The sequence below is a fragment of the Eucyclogobius newberryi genome, unplaced genomic scaffold (assembly GCF_026437365.1).
Source record: "Eucyclogobius newberryi isolate DKJ021-1_F unplaced genomic scaffold, fEucNew1.0.hap1 SCAF_19, whole genome shotgun sequence".
Taxonomy (NCBI): domain Eukaryota; kingdom Metazoa; phylum Chordata; class Actinopteri; order Gobiiformes; family Gobiidae; genus Eucyclogobius; species Eucyclogobius newberryi.
The window spans coordinates 17,810,372-17,827,295 of NW_027315823.1; the positions used below are offsets into that span (position 1 = coordinate 17,810,372).

At 42.9% G+C, this 16,924-nt stretch overlaps 1 protein-coding gene across 2 annotated transcripts; it reads left to right on the forward strand.

Moving 5' to 3' along the window:
- Positions 1 to 493: 493 nt before the first annotated feature.
- LOC140365508 (death-inducer obliterator 1-like) lies at positions 494 to 16,911 on the forward strand. 2 transcript variants are annotated; one of them, XM_072451975.1, is made up of 16 exons: positions 494 to 581; positions 1,812 to 1,880; positions 2,403 to 3,323; positions 3,737 to 4,142; positions 4,301 to 4,618; positions 6,492 to 6,693; positions 8,356 to 8,905; positions 9,301 to 9,460; positions 9,534 to 9,650; positions 9,726 to 9,860; positions 10,972 to 11,125; positions 11,277 to 11,802; positions 11,875 to 12,019; positions 12,101 to 12,190; positions 12,278 to 12,473; positions 12,780 to 16,911. In XM_072451975.1, exons 3-16 carry the CDS (start codon positions 2,482 to 2,484, stop codon positions 16,460 to 16,462), a joined length of 7,524 nt encoding a protein of 2,507 aa, XP_072308076.1. In that variant the 5' UTR covers positions 494 to 581; positions 1,812 to 1,880; positions 2,403 to 2,481; the 3' UTR covers positions 16,463 to 16,911. The 2 variants fall into 2 exon arrangements, with proteins under 2 accessions (XP_072308076.1, XP_072308077.1); XM_072451976.1 differs by having other exon boundaries at positions 4,304 to 4,618.
- Positions 16,912 to 16,924: the final 13 nt, after the last annotated feature.

The following is a 16,924-nucleotide window of genomic DNA, read 5'->3' on the forward strand; positions in this document are numbered from 1 at the left end:
ACAATGTAGGGTCTCACAGAAAAGAAAGAACAATTCATATCAATGTCCTTTTACTGGATGGAATTTTAAGTGATTTCCTTTTTATTTATGATGATATATTTAGAGGTCAACATCCGAAATTTTGACCATGGTATGTTATACAGAATTGAATCCAGTAAGTGATTACATGTGGTTTTATTGCCATTTGGCGTTGCACGTATTGCTCTATTATTAGGTTTATGAGTGAGACCCAAAGCATGTTTTTAATTGAGTTAAATTGGTGTAATATTGAAATGGAATGGCTTTTATTGCCTTAACAAATTCAGAATGCGTAACTCGGAAATCCCATTTTTAATAAACTGGTCGTAATTCGTTATCTTCAAGGATAGATTAGCGTAGCTCTCACAGGAGCTTCAGCCTGTACGTCTCCTCCAGGCCTGAGGGGGGCGCTGTCCTTTTTGTGAGCGCACGTTAGCGTCAGCCATCTGCCGCAGCCACAGCACTTCACAGCACTTCACAGCAAGCAGCGCCATAGCGGGAGTGGAAAATGGTGGATAGATCGAAAAGTGAAAAATGAAAAATCTCTGCGAAAACAAGCATCGGTGAGTGAGACATAATGACTGGTTTAAATAAATTTGTTTATCTTGAGCATATGAAACGTAACGTAAATAGACGTTTGCCTTGCACAGACAAGGGTAAAGGTTCATCCGCCCGATCCCGCTCTCCACCTGATCTGCATACTGTGCCGTTTAAGTGAAACGTTACTACTGGACTTGTGACTATTTGCATTCATACAGTCTAACAAAACGTGGAACTTGACATGTTAGGTGCTTGTTTGTTGTGTTTGAGGTTATATGTGCCATGTTTCAAAATACGACGTCAGAGCCATGCTAAAACATGCGTCGTGGTGATAGCACGTCTTGCTAGCATTGACCCGCGCGCCTCAAGACCCGTTGATGGTCTTGTACGTTGTGTCCATGCAATCAAAGCTGATAGCTACATTCATTTATACACTACGTGTTTACAAAATTCATACTGTGTTTTGTTAAACAGCGGTATTTTGGTTGTCGTTAACGTGATCTCTGAGTAGTGTCGACTGTGCCGCTTGTTGCGGGTTGCTTAGCGATAACAAGGATTGTATTGTGTGTGTGTATTATGGGCGCAACCTTATCAAAGCTTTGTGCGTTCATCAAATAACTAATGTATATAGTATTTCGTTTATTTTTTCTGGACCTGTAATGTATTTTAATGCATTTTAAATGATCGTGCATCGCGGCCTGACACAGACCGCTTAAATGCAGATGCTTTCTATGCTATGGATCACACCAACCGCGTCTCCGAGCTGTTAAAGAAACTACTCTGATTTAATGGAACTAGTTTCAGTTGGGTAGCTGTATTCATATCGTAGACTGCTCGTTGTATTTGTTTTATTTGTCGAACCACTCCCACTTCCTCTGCTAAAATGTCCCCCGTCACGTGGCCTGACGTCGCGATCACGGTCCTGCCATTGGCCTACTCTGTAGCGTAACCGCGTCGTGGGGTCAGGGGGTTTGCTAATAAATAATGTACGTTTCAAAAATTGTCTTACAACCTCAACTTTGGCCATTCACATTCTACTCCTTCACCCACATTGCCGTATGAATATATATGAATATGATTTGCGTGGCCAGACAGAGGATGGTGCCCAGCAATCTTGTCCTGGTGTAATATGACACACGTACACTGCAAATCATTTCATATGTCTCAAGTAAAAGCAATATTGTATGGTGTTTTTTGTCCTTGTAGACGTGTTGTTTATTCAGTGTTTGCTGATGTTTTTCTTCCTTTTGCAGATACAATATTCTAATGAAGACAATCTTCTTGGTTAACAAACTAGTTTGATCCATCACTACAGCCTACAGGTAATGAGTGTGTAGGGTGCTTGCATCCAACTTTCTAATTTTGTTCATCTGGATTTTAAGATTAAACTATTAATTTAAATATCCCCTGAAGTATTATGATACCATGTACTATGGAGGATCACAGCAACTCGATTGTCTGACCTGTGTGGCCTCGCTCAGTGTTTTTAAAACTGTGGCACGCGAGCACCCCTTCAGTACTCGTGTTTACATGAATGTACATTTTATTCCCATTTTTACTCTTGAATAATTTCTTAATCAAATCTACTGTGGCAATGGTGTATTCTCTAAGGCCTGGTATAGCTCTGACTTAGACTTTAAATACTGTAGTTCTGCTATAGACCAGATTAAGATGTGGTCTTTTATGGTGGTACTCAAAAAGCCAAATCTTTTCTTTAATGTACTTATGTGAATGTTTTTTGTAAAATGCAGTGTTTTTTTGTAAAATGCAGAGTGTTTTTTGTAAAATGCACAGTGTACCTCTTTTTGTTCAAATTCAATATTCTATCCATACCTCTTTTCCAGAACTTGATGAACTATCATCCTGAGAGGACGGTTCTGAAACACTTGTGACTTCCATCTTGCTACTATTGCATAAGGAGAGATGCCAGTGGAAGCAGCAGCAGACAGCCCAGAAACCCCCTGTCCAGTTCGACGCAGCGGCAGACAGGCAAAGCGCACAGACAAACTTGAAGAATTCCTCTCCACTGCAAAAAGAGCAGCAAGAAAGAGTGCCCCGCCCAGTCTTGAAGGTGGCGATCCTCCTTCACAAACCCCAACTGATGCAGAGACGGCCTCTGAGGCCAGCTTTGATGGGAGTACCGAAACAAAGCCAGAGTCTCCAGAGCGGAGGACAAGAAGTGGAACAAGAAAACAGTACCAGAGAAAACCACAGGGAGGTCGGCAGACCAGGAGCAAAGCTGAAGCCATGGCCAAAGACGAGGCGAGCTCTGGGAATGAGGGGGAGGAGGAGAGCAAAGGAGAAGAGCCATCCCTCCCTCAAACCCAAGATGAGATCAAACCTGAGGTATCAGAAGGTAATCCAATTATTCCTGACAACACTAATGTCATAGAACCACAGAAAGAGCCGGTCTACAAGAAGGAGGAAGACAAAAACGACAAGGAAACAGAAGAGACTGAGGAGACTGATGATGAAGAGCCTGAGAAACCTGCAGTGTTGGTAAAACGTGGACCCATACGAACATATGTGAATAAAAAGAGAGCAGCCAGTAAGAACACTACTAATGTTAAAAATTCTACTGTAAATAAGGCAACCACCACAAAAGAAAACAACAAAACAAGAGCCACAACAACAAGCAAGCCCCAGAAAGAAGACCTGGAAGACTCCTCCTCTACATCAACCACCTCCTCCTCGGATGAGTCGGATGAGGGAGGTTATGACCCCAATGCACTTTACTGCATCTGTCGGCAAAAACACAATAAACGGTATGTGCTTCCAGAACTTTTACATTATTTTAAAGTCAAATATCCCAATCAAAGACTGTTTGTGTGGTATCAGCTCAGTACGAATACTAACTTTTCAAACATATTATTATTATTATTATTATTATATCCATTGATTAACATTATTTTGGGGGTGTGAAACTAACTGGAGGCACTGTGCTGTCAGGTTACTTTAATCTGAGTCAAGTTTTCATCAAGTTTTATTGCAATTTGACCATAAAGAACTGACTTGTGCTAAAGAAGTCAGTCTTTAATAACATTAAAGTCACAAGTTAAAATTTGTCGAAAATCAAACACTTTGACAAGACCATTGGACGCTGTGTGGCAGAAGAATCTGAGAGAGAAGTGTAGGAAAGTATTAGTTGTATAGTTTAACAATTAAATGTGCTCCTCAGGTTTATGATTTGCTGCGACCGATGTGAAGAATGGTTTCATGGCGATTGCGTTGGCATCACTGAAGCTCGTGGGCGACTGATGGAGAGAAATGGCGAGGACTATATTTGCCCAAATTGTACAGTCAAGAAAAATCAGGTAGTGAGACCAGCAACTTCAGCTCTGTATACAAGCGGTGACAAACCAAAGGCTGAGGGTGATGTTCCTGCCACTGTCGCATCCTCTGAAAGGCCTGAGCTTACTAAGGACCCTGGGCTCATGGATCCGGCCTTTCAGCCCGCACAAGACACTCCACTCTCAGCATCTTTTACAGTGGAAGAGAAGACCACAGACGACCTGGGGATCAAGGGGAGGATCGAGAAGGCTTCTAATCCTACAGGCAAAAAGAAAATCAAGATCTTTCAGCCGGTAGGTCGCTGGTCTGGATGAATTCTAACTTGTGTTGTTTTGTTGTTGTCAAGGTTTTGGTAATTAAATTGAGGATTACATACAAGATGAAAAAGTTAATCAACGAATGACCGACTGATTTAATGAACTTGTTAATTGTATTGTTTACTGAATCAAAGCAGGTAATGCAGCAGGCAGCGCAACCCAAAGTGGAGAAGCCAGCCGCAGCATCAAAGACTGAGCGGAAAGCAGAGAAGGAGAATAAAGCAGCGTCAAATGTGGAAGCGGATTCAACAGCAAATGCGGAGGAGCAGGCGGAGGACAAAACGGAGGATGCCGCCCCCAAATGTATAGGACCTGGTTGTGAAAAGAATGCCCAGCCAGACTCTGTTTATTGTGGAAATGACTGTATCCTGAGACATGCTGCAGCCGCCATGAAGTCTATCACTGAGCCCAGTCAGACGGACAAGACCAAGCCTCAAAAGTCGAAAACCAAGGTAACTCGGGTCATTACAGCCTTTAGCCTTCCCTGGTCATCAATAAAACTTAAGGTTTGAATTATTGTTGTCTGTTGTTCAGTATCCATATTTTATAATATTTATTTTCTATATATCTGAACAGTTGCAAGTTACAGTTTCACTGCAAATAAATGTCATGGCAATTTTAAATTTAGAAGCTTTTCAGCTGGTATTGATATGTGTAACATGGAAATCTAGCATTTTTACTAATGTGTTCAGTCTGTTGGAGTATTTGGGACAACTTGATAAAAATGGAATCTGCTGTGGAAAAGTTGTGTCAGGACTGTTAAAGGAACCATGTGTAAGATTTTGATTTGAAATTTCATACGCATGACATATTTGTATCCCCAGTTTGAGAGTAAATGTGTTCAAATCAAAATAGCTTTTGCTGATATCTACTGCAATACTGATGTATTCTTACAAACACATTGAACATGATGGCCAATTGGTTGCTATTATTTGGTGTTTTGCTTCTCAAGATTATTATCCTCACATGGTTTGCCAGGTTCAGTGTCGGAATCAAGTTGGTTTAAACCACTACCTAAAGCCCAGCTCCTGCACCGATCATGACTTCTGTTGTTCTTTGAACTGTGCTTTGCAACACTGGAATTCCCCCATTGTTGGATAAATAAAGGTTCTCTTATCTGAGCTGAACATGAGACTTGGCCTACACGTATGCAGAGAAAGAGACCTGTATATGTCCCCTATGGAACTCAACAGTCTGGCCCTTCGTTCTCAAATTTCTCATTCAGGTTTTTAAAAATAAAATAAGTTTTATCGATCTATATGGGTAACTAATGCCCATGACACACATGATGCAAGACTGGCAAAGTGTTTTAATAACATGATTCATCATTCATTACTTGCCACATAGCTGATTAGTCCCATGCAAGCTTTCAAACATTTAATATTAATATATTTCTGAATTCATATGGGTCAAATCAATTAAATGTCTTTCCGGAACCAAGAGAACCAGAGGCGCAAGTTGTTTCCATTTAGCCCTCTTCCTTGTTGGCATGATTGAGAGTTAATACATTGAGCCTTTTAGGAGCCAACGGTGTTCAGAAACTGAAGTGCTCTTCCTTAGAACAAAAATGCATAGGTATTGTTAATAGTGTTGGCGCAGAATGTGTTTTGTAATAATTCATGTCTGGTTTTACAGTTGTCCAGCATACTTGTATATCTCTGTATGGTATATTTTTGTATCACACATGTTCAAATGTCGGACACGGCAAGTTGCTCAGTCATTTAAAGAAAGTAAGCAACATTACTACCCAAACCTACAAATGTTTTTGAAAAATGATTAGCTCAGTTTTATTAGATTGATAATTGTCAGTTGATTCAGAGGTTAGAAGAAGTAAGTGTGTGTCTGATTAAAATATTTTATTCCTACAAAAAGGTCATTGTTAATACTACTGTGGGAATTATTGAACAAATATCACAGGATGCAGTGACAATGGGTACAAGTTGACCAATTCTGTTTGTTGGGAATTTGCTTTACTGCTCAGAGTTTAAATAATTTTGACATTTACACAGGGATTCCTTTTTGAAAATTTCTGTTTAAATCAGATCTGGCTTTAAAAGTGCCTGGAAGTGTTCATATGCTGAAAAGAAAATATGATTTTTGTGACGACCCGGTAGATGCTATGCTAATGAAAACGAGACACACCGCAGTGTAGTTTTAATTCGGCATAGTTAACTATGTGGCCGCCATGTTTCCCCACATCAAAGACTGGGAACTCGCCGCTTCACTATCAAGAGTTCTTATCGCTGAAGAAATCGTGACTGACCATGGTAGTTGTATAGAATACATTTGACTAAAATACATTTTTGTCTCCTTTTTCATCTCAAGAGTACCACATATGCGAAGAAGAGACTGAAAGAGGATAGTGATGAAGACTACAGCCCTGATTCAGACGAGGATGATGAAGACGCACATGCAGAGGAACAGCCACCGCCTCCTTCCACGGCGTCCTGGTCCAGTGACCATAATTACATTGCCGTCACTCCAGAAAAGACTACATCTATATCAACAACAGTGTTAAACAAAAAGTGTATGTATCTCATTGAGGGTCTCGAGCTGTTGTTGAACCACCTAGCTGTTGTTTACATGTGAACTTTAGAATTGAGTTACTTTCTACACTTTAACCTGTCTTCAGTGAACTTGTCTGCACACAATCTGTTAGTATTTCTGCTTGTTTATTCTAAATGTTTTAATGAAGCCCTGACTGCTGCTGAAAAGGTAAGTTATAGGCAGGGTTGTGGGTAAGTATTCAAATAAGCACACCTTTTGCGTAGGGTCAGAAATCATAAACTACGAGCTTTAGTAAAGAGCACAGAAATGCTGACAGTCAGACACAAATGTGCCGTGAGCAGATCAGGAGGCAAATTGTGGTTTTGTCTTGTTCTGTATGTTCTGCATCCTGGGCATCTAGTGGGATCAGGAAATGGCTTGCCTTTCATTTCATCAACAGGTAGGTGCCAGAATTCCCCTAACATGGATTGTAATGACTTCTGGCTTGTGCTTGTAAGTGTCACTTTGTACATTAAGTGTTGATTTTTAATTCAAGACTTCATGTAGGTATCTGGCTTTATAATAAAAGGTGATTATGACAGATTTTTTTTAAGCCTCCATTGATTATGTGAGCAGTGTTGGCATGCTGCGATGTCGTCACCACTACTTAATATCACATAAACCTGATTGAGCTAAAACATAATACTGGACTCTGGCATTTTTTGGATGAGCTCCATACACAAGGCAGTTGTAAAAGAAGACCCTGGGCATGCTGCTTCACTTTGAGATGCTGCAGTGGATTTCAGATTGGCCTCAAGAAGACTGAAGATGGAAGCTCAGAGCAGAATGAGATGTCTTCAGCTTCCCACACATTTTCACCTGATGGTTTTGACATCCACCATCATTGCTGAGCTGCTTTAATGAACTGGATGTGTAACTGCTTTTATAGTACACTATTGCTTTGAACATAAAGATGAATGCATTTAGCACATTCAAGTTTAGTCTTGTATAGTGGTGGTTTTGAGCACATGGCTGTCCACATTATTACACATTTGTGTGACTTGAAAAGCTGGTTTTGGAAACGTAAAAGGTTTTTGTGGTTTCTATGTTGCAGTATTCTTTACATACAATGTTTTCAATAACAAATGAAAATGCACAGTGCTCCTGGTTTTTGATGGCTCTTTTGACAGGTCATGTAAAGATGACATCAGGGGCACTGAATGATTGATAAATTGTTGCTGTGGCATTTTATTATCATAGTTTTTACAGTATGGCAAGTCAGAAAATTGATTTAAGTTTTTAACACAATTTTTTTGTCTATCTTGAAACTTTCAAAAAAAATATCTATGAAGACAATATTTGAAAAAGCAATTTTACTAGTGCAGTAACAGTAATAAAATGAAATTAATGTAAAACAAAACTTGCATTTTAAAATAAAAATGAAATCTTCATATTTTTAAAATATCAAGTATGGCTTATTAGATTATATACTGTCATTCGGTGCATTTAAATACTAAAGTATATTACTGCGAATGATGCAGGTTGGTAAAGTGGTGTGAGAGAAAGTATGAAAACATGCACAGTTTCCTTTTTTGTACCATACATTAAACTACTGACTTTATATATATATATATATATATATATATATAGATGTGATATAGATGTGACTGTAAGTGTGAAATCCTGTTTTTTGTGTGTCCAGCACCACCAAAAGAAGATAAGCTACCTGAGAAAGAACAGAAAGTGAAGGAAGTGCTGACTGCACCCGAGACACCTGCCACGGTTACTCAGGGCAAGCCAAAGAAGTCCTCTCCACCTCCTGCTAAGATCTCAAAGGTCTCTTCCAAGGCTAAAAAGAGTCGTGAATCAAGCAGCCCAAAAGCCTCAAAGAAATCTTTAATACCGCCAAGCAAGACTAATGCCAAGTCCAAGAAGCCAAGCTCCGCCCAATCCTCATCACCTTACCCTGCAGGCCCAATCCACGTTACTGGAGCTCTGAGAGTCACCAAGTCCAACTTCACCATTCCCAAGAAGCAACCACAACTAAAAGAAACCCACTCCTCTAGCCAGTCGTCATCCTCACCGTCCAAGAGTTCATCATCTTCGAGTTCCTCTAGTCACCCCCACCACTCGTCCTCACGTCACTCTCATTCAAGTTCACCTGCACCACCTGCCTCTCCAATGCCGCCTCCACCCAACAACCAGATGAGACAGAACATACGCCGCTCACTCACGGATATCTTGTATAAGAGGTGGGAACATGATATTTAATTTATTTTAAAACAAACTACGCCCAAGATGATATAGTTTTGTCTGGAACATGTAGAATTAATTTCATAACAGGTATTTTGCTCGAAAATACCTTGGAAAACATGTATTCTTACTTTAAGTGAGATCACCTTTCCACAGACCTGACCTGTAACTTAGTATGGTGACTTCACCTACTTAGATGTTTAATGCCATACTGTGGAACATTCCAGGAAACGCATTTACATTTGGAAACAAGGTTATGAGAAATTGTTACTGTACACCTTTAAAAAAAAAAGCAATCAAATCAAATGTCTAATCAAATCTCTCAAACATCTGCTTAAGAAATGTTTTTGATATACTTTCAGTTTGAAACTAACCAACTTGTTCTAACCACCAGGGTGAGTGACAGTGATGATCTGAAAATGACTGAGAGTGAGGTGGGAAAGCTTGCATATGCCATTGAGAGGGAAATGTTCAACCTCTGTCTGAGCACTGACAGCAAGTACAAGAACAAATATAGGTCCCTCATGTTGCACTTGAAAGATCCCAAAAACAAAGTAAGTTGGCTGCAATTCAAAGTTTACCTCAAGTAGTTAAGCTTATTATAATGATCATTTTTGTTTCTTATAGGGCTTGTTTTACAGGGTTATTGGAGGAGAGGTTACTCCTTTCCGACTTGTGAGACTAAGTTCAGAAGAGCTGCTTTCCAAGGAGATTTCAGAGTGGAGGAAATCTGAGGTGTCGGAGGTATTTCTTTTTTAATATGGGCATATGAGCGTTTAAAAAAAGCTTTCCATTTTACTTTGCCTTCTGTTTGAAAAGTCCCCAAGGTCTCATTCCAAACACAGACGTGACTCCGCCTCTCGTAACATGGACGTGGAAGATGCTCCCCCTGCATCAGATGCGGATGTATGTATGGCTCCGTCAACTTCTTCCTCTCGTTTGGCTTCTGCTGCAGTAAGTGATCTCTCACTGCTGCTCTTCTGGCTTTTCTCTCTATTAATGTTCACTTGAACTGTATGTTTACTACCTACTAGTTTACCTTTCATTATTTTTCTTGCTTTTGCCAACATATAACTAAACAAATCCATCTTTACTTATCTTAAAGGTCCCATAACATGCAAAATCGACTTTTCAGAGCTTTTAACCTTCTTACATTGCTATTTGTGCTTCATATATGTACCCAGAGTGTTTTTTTTTTTGATTGATTCCCGCAGTGTTTAGCTATATTACAGACTATCTCCTTTCCTTGAATCTCCAAACTGACGGGGGGTGTCTACAAGACTGCATCATAACCACAGGCACGCGTCATCATCCCGCCTCACGCCTCCCGCCCCCTTCCCCCCGGCTCCGCGCTGCTCGTGTCTCCATACAAGCCCGGAGTTTTTCTGCTTTGATTTACGACGAAACATGGCTCAAAGAGGCCCAAAACTTCATTAATGATATCACACTCTTTACTATTATCACAATGGTGAAGGTTTATGAGGCAGTTGATTCAGCAACTGGGAAAAAAAACGGAGAGAAGTTCAATCCGATACCAAAAAACCAGGAAATAAGAGCGCGATGCACATAAGACTTATATATATTTATAGATCTATAGATATATCTGTTCTGCGCACGCTGTAGAATAAACACCAGATTTATTTAGTCTCAAAGTAGTGTTGATCTGAAGTTCTATCGTTTCTCACTCACTGGCGCGGAGCTGCGCATCGTGGAGCAGACAGATGTGGGGGACACACTACGTCACGGTTGGGCGGGGCACACACGCTCTCTGAAACTACGTCACGGGTTGGGCGGGGGAGCCAGATCGCTCTTCGCAAGGGTGGGGGCGAATATCAAACCAAGCCGTTTGCTTTTCCGGGTTGGTGAGGGGGTCCAAGGTCTGGGTGATATTTCTTAACTATTATGTTAAGGGTGTTGCACAACACTTATTATTATCAATTATACACTTAGGATAGACTATGAAACGTGAAAAAAAGCATGTTATGGCACCTTTAAATCATCCGCATAGTTTGATCCATGACATTTTAACAGATTGTATTGTGAATTGTGCTCTATTTGCCTTTAGGACCAAGATGAGACCAGCACTACACAACCAGGCTCCTCTCTGCCTGGAACTTCTGAGGCAAGCAGCAAGCCTGATGTGTTTAGCAGTATGCTCAAAGACACTACTTCAGAACACCGGACCCATCTGTTTGACCTCAACTGTAAGATTTGTACAGGTGAGTGACATAATTGTGAAGTTATAGCTATAGCACTGATTGTATTTGTTATACTCAACAGTATACAATAATGCAACATTCCAATTAACCATTAATCTACTGTAATCATTTTAATTAACATAACTAAAAATGACCAAATCTGTTTATTCAGGTCAGAAAAAAGAAGAGGAGCTATTGGCTAAGAAAGAGAAATATGCTAAAAAAGAAACAAAACCAGCAAGACAAGAGCAGACTTCTTCTAGGTCTGGAGACGTCTCACCTGCACCCCAACCCCAGCCCTACCAACACCAAGAAACTTACACTTACCAACCCACTCCCATTGTGTCCCTCGAGTCAGCTAACCTGGCCTACGAGCCAACAAGTGCAGACCTTTCAATGCCAGCGCCGCAATCACAGATTTGCCTGGAAGATCCCAATCTTTTGGTGCCACCTTCAGTTGCTGTACCTGCGACTCCCGCCGTCTCCTCTGTGACTATTACCCGCAGGGACCCACGTATGGCCCGGCACGGATCCACTGTGACAGTTGCCTTTACAGCGCCAGAGAAACCTGCCAACAATTTGGCAGAGCCACTCCCTGTTCCAGTTGTTGCACCTGTGGATGTGACACCAAAAGTTCCATTACCAATGCCCCCTGCGCCACCCCCTGCTGTGGCTGCGACCAAAATGGTTAAAGCAAGGTGCTGAATCTCTCCTTAGAATATTGCATTTTAATTAACTTGTGTCTATAACTATGACTTTGTTGTTCACAGTTCTGAGCCTCCACCTGAAGGTGAAACGGCAATCTTCCTTCATGGCCAAGAAAAGATCTGGAAAGGATTTATGAACATGCAAAATGTTGCCAAGTTTGTGACCAAAGCTTACCTTGTGTCGGGATCCTTTGAACATCTGAAAGAGGTTAGCAATTTTATGACTAGAATTTAATGTTTTTCTGTTGTTTTTTCACACATATTCATGTTTTTTGTTTTGTTTTAACAGGATTTACCTGACACCATTCACATTGGTGGAAGAATATCTCCTCATACGGTGTGGGACTATGTTGGGAAGCTTAAAACATCATTGTCCAAGGTAAGCACATGGTGCATGTGTGTGCTTGTGGGTTTTTATTAGAAATGGTATGCTATTATATAATACTAATACCTGAATTCTGTTTAGGAGCTCTGTTTGATCCGTTTCCACCCAGCCACTGAAGAAGAAGAGGTGGCCTATGTATCTCTTTATTCATACTTTAGTAGTAGGAAGAGATTTGGGGTGGTTGCCAACAATAATCGTCGCATCAAAGACTTGTATCTCATCCCGCTTAGCTCTAAAGATCCCTTACCACCAAAATTACTGCCCTTTGATGGCCCAGGTAAGCATTGGAATAAAATAAAATCAAACTTTATTTATACAGCATTTTTCATAGATAGAAAGTAACACAAAGTATTTTACAGTGCCTTAAAACTTTCCCACATGCCTTCCCACCCAATCACCCCACAACCGCCTGACCCATAAAACAAAACAACCCACACTGTCAGTCACATGCACTCACGCAGGCACACCCACACAGGCACACATTAAAATACATATATCCAGTAATACACCGTCCTCTATTTGTCAATGCATAATGTAGATTAAGTAGTACATTATTAATGTTGTTTTTTTTTTTTTTTTGTAGGTCTTGAGCCAGCACGTCCCAACCTCCTACTTGGGCTGTTGATCTGTCAGAAGGACAGGAAACGTGCAGGTGCCCCTCTTGATACTGATGAAAAGAGATCCAAGATACAAATTAAAGAGATAGATGACTCCGTCTTACCAAAGCCTGCTCCAGTGGCTAAAGCAGAAAAAAATGCTCGAAATTCCCTAGAAATTCCTTTCAGCACAACTCCTCCCGGTTCACCTCCATCTATTTCCTCTGAGACTCCAAGCAGTACCATTACCCCTTCCTCTGTTCTGTCCTTCCTGTCATCTGTTCAAGCCTCCGCCGCAGCAGCAAGCACTGGTAAAGAGTCTCCATCTCTGTCCAATGCTAACCCTTCTGTGGCATCAGCGACTCCTCTTCAAACCATCCTGAACACACTTTTTGGGAAGAAAAAGGACTCTGAGGATTCTAACTCTCCACCAGATCAGGGTGGAGAAACGTCTGCATCTGTTAATAATTTAGATCCCATTGTTAAGCAATTTGCACTGTCTAAAGAGAAGGATATGCTGGAGGATGAAGATGATCGACCTTACGATCCGGAGGAAGAGTATGACCCAAGCAATGGTTACAATGTACCAAAAAATCCTGCCAGATTAGAAGGAACGGTTAAGGTAAATTTGCAGCCTAACAGTGTAGCCAATGATGGTGATGATGTGGCTTATGATCCAGAGGATGAATCCATTTTTGACAATGTTAAAACAGTTGTGTCTGATCAAACTACAATAGAAAGTGACTGTAGAAATAAAGCACAAACTATTTTGGAGAGCCTAAAACAGGCAGGTCAGCAGATCCACCAAAAGCAGGAACAGCCAACAGAGGCACTCTTGGCTCAACCGTCTACATCACTGTTGGCCGGTACACATTTGCTTCAACTTGGTAAGAAAGTTGAAGAATTGGTTAAGTCCTCATCGGTTTCTCCTTTGATTAACCAGAAAAGGGATCCCAGACAAAGGGGGGATCCTCACCAGATTGCAACAATCAAGCAAGAAGAGGCTGCTCAGGATAATGAAGTGGAAGATGTCTCTGCAACATCAGGACATAAGGCCCCAGCACTAGTGTTGTCCGAGGCCCCGGAAGCAGTCGAGTCCCTCCAGGAACCAAGCACAGCACCATCTGAGGATGCAGTGAAAAGCGAGATACTCCCCTTCAATATGGAGTCAGCCAAAGATGAGGTGTTAATTCCATTGTTAGGGGAGGAGGTGGATGCTGATATGGAGGTCAATTACATGGATGAAAGCGAGACGAAAACTGAGCAACCAGAGCCTGAGAAGTCTGAATCAGAGGAAGACAAGTTCAGTATGTGGCCAAATGCTGCTGCCATTCTTAAACCTATGGAAGCAGAGTACAGGGAAGGCAAAAATGAAGAGGATTTCTACAATAATTGTACAAACAGTTCCATTATGACATCTGCAATCCCAGTACTCACTCAGAGTTCCACCATGGACAGCAAAGCCCATCATATGTCTCGTCAGATTCCTCCATCTGCCTATGATAATGAATACAGGCCTCCACCTGATATACCCCCTCTGTCCAACTTTACCCGATCAGACCCATTGATGAGACCCCTGCCCATGACTATGCTCCCCCCCATGCAAGGACCCCATTCCATGACTGGTCCACCACCAATGCAAGGACCCCGTCCCCCCATCCACATACCTCCTCCAGGGCACGGACCTCTCCCAAGGCAAGGGGCTACTCTTCAACCATTTGGCCCTTCACCTGGCACTTACTCATCCTATCCCAACCAGTGGTCAGCCTCGCAGCCCCCTCCTCAGCAGCTGCCCCCTGGTCCTCAGAGCATGATGCCTAACCGAGGACCACCACCTCATTTCTCTCAGATTGCCCAGAGAGGACCTCATCCTCAAATCTTTGACCCTTCACTTCGACCACATGTGCCACCTGGTCTACCCCCAGGTCTTCGCCCCCCCTCTAATTTTGACCCTCAGAGCGGCATTCCTCCACCTCGATTCACTGCCCCACCGCCACCCTTTAACTTGCCTTCTAACAGAGGTCCCCCACCACCTTTTGCCGGACCCCCTCCTGGACATTTTGACAGTCGGCATCTTCCTCCATCTCACTTTCCTGCACCTAGGGGACCCCCTCCATCTCAATTTAGTGGCCATGGCGGACCACCACTCCCTATTGTAGAACCCTTTAAAAAGGACGGTCCTTTTAATGTTGAATCACACCAGCCTCCAAACACTGTCGGCATGTACAAGGATCAAGGTCTGCCACCAGGCTCTACATTTCGAGGCCCTCCGACCAATCAATATGAGGACAGAAGGGCCCCCCCTCCAAGTGGAGACATGAGTGGGCAACATTTCAATCCTCATAACCAGTACAGCTCCAGACATCGGTCACCACCTCACAGAGGGTCTTTTGAAGACCACCTTCCACCTCAAGAAGGTCGCCCCCCCAACACTCAGCCTTTTGCAGGATCTGAGAGGTATCGCTTTGATCGTCACTCCGATGAACCCAGACCTGTTCGCCACAGTGGCCCGTTGTTGCCTACACCTTCAGATGATCCCAGATCTTCGCCTGATCCCATGGGAACCCATAGTCCTGACCTACACAGAGAAGACCTTTGGCATCGACATTCTCCTGACATGAGGAGAAGGGGCTCCTCAAATCGAGAAGACTCACCCCATAGCTTTGGTCGCTTTGAGGGCACCCACAGGGAATCTTCTTCTGGTCCTCCACAACTTTCTGAGGAGCTCCGAAGAGATGTGCCAGAAGATCGTAGGCGTGAGCGGGAAGGGCCACATCCAGGTAGACTGCCCTGGGACAGAAGTCAGAGTAGGAGGTTTAGTCGAGAGCAAGACTGGGAGCGAGTGAGGGAAAGAGAGGGGGACCGCAGTCGCGAGGGGGACCGCAGTCGCGAGGGGGACCGCAGTCGCGAGGGGGACCGCAGTCGCGAGGGGGACCGCAGTCGCGAGGGGGAGCGCACTCGCGACGGAGACCGCACTCGCGAGGGGGAGCGCACTCGCGACGGAGACCGCACTCGCGACGGAGACCGCACTCGCGACGGGGAGCGCACTCGCGAAGGGGAGCGCACTCGCGAAGGGGAGCGCACTCGCGAAGGGGAGCGCACTCGAGAGGGAGAGCGCACTCGAGAGGGAGAGCGCACTCGAGAGGGAGAGCGCACTCGAGAGGGGGACCGCACTCGCGAGGGAGAGCGCACTCGAGAGGGAGAGCGCACTCGCGAGAGGGACCGCACTCGCGAGAGGGACCGCACTCGCGAGGGGGACCGCACTCGCGAGGGGGACCGCAGTCGTGAAAGGGACCGCAGCCGCGGCACAGAGGGTGAACGTGTGAGGGAATTGGATGGCGAAAAACATAGAGAGCCTGAATTGGTAGACAAAAAGAGAGAGCGGGACCGGGAGAGACAGCGTGACAGAGGCAGAGACAAAGAATCTGAGAGACGAGAACATGACCGTGACAGAAACCGCGACAGGGATCGGGAGCGCAAACGGGACAGATCTCGCAGCAGAGAGCGAGATCGTGGGAAAGAACGCACCCGGGACCGGGACAGAGAGAGGGGCAGGGACCGGGAGAGAGAGCGACGAGACAGGAGTCGAAGCAGAGAGAAGGAAGACAAGAAGGACAATAAACATGATTCATCCAGAGACAATGAAAAGGCTGAGAATGACAAAAAATAATGTTGGTTTTATGCATTTATAAATACTGAATATCTGTATGTAAATGTAATGGCAAAACTTCATTATTTTGACAAAAGATTTTTGACAGTATTTGTATTTTCTTGGTTTATATCTGATATTTCTGCAAAATGCCTCATATTTCTTTGTGATTATCATAAAGACATAACCCAGTTACATGTAACTTATCCTCCCAAAGTACATTTTTAATTAAATCAATAATAACTGATCTCTAACACACGATCAAAGTGTAAATAGATGTCCATGTGTATATACAATGTTTTTAATAAACTTTTCTAAGTAGAAAAAGTTAAAAGCCATATTGTAAAAATGGGTAATGTGAAGTTTAAGCAACACTGTTCAGAACTGCGGGTATTGCACGGTACAATGTGTTAATGTTGAGCAGCATTTGAAATTAAAAAAAAAATACTTCAGTCTGCAGTATAAAACTATCACTTCTGTCTC

What these genes read in the sequence shown, in the direction of transcription:
- LOC140365508 (XM_072451975.1), top strand. Translation starts at nt 2,482, where the DNA reads ATGCCAGTGGAAGCAGCAGCAGACAGCCCAGAAACCCCCTGTCCAGTT. An exon ending in AACAGTGTTAAACAAAAAGT is followed by an intron (nt 6,694 to 8,355) that starts GTATGTATCTCA and finishes TTGTGTGTCCAG; the next exon opens with CACCACCAAAAGAAGATAAG. An exon ending in CAACTGTAAGATTTGTACAG is followed by an intron (nt 11,126 to 11,276) that starts GTGAGTGACATA and finishes CTGTTTATTCAG; the next exon opens with GTCAGAAAAAAGAAGAGGAG.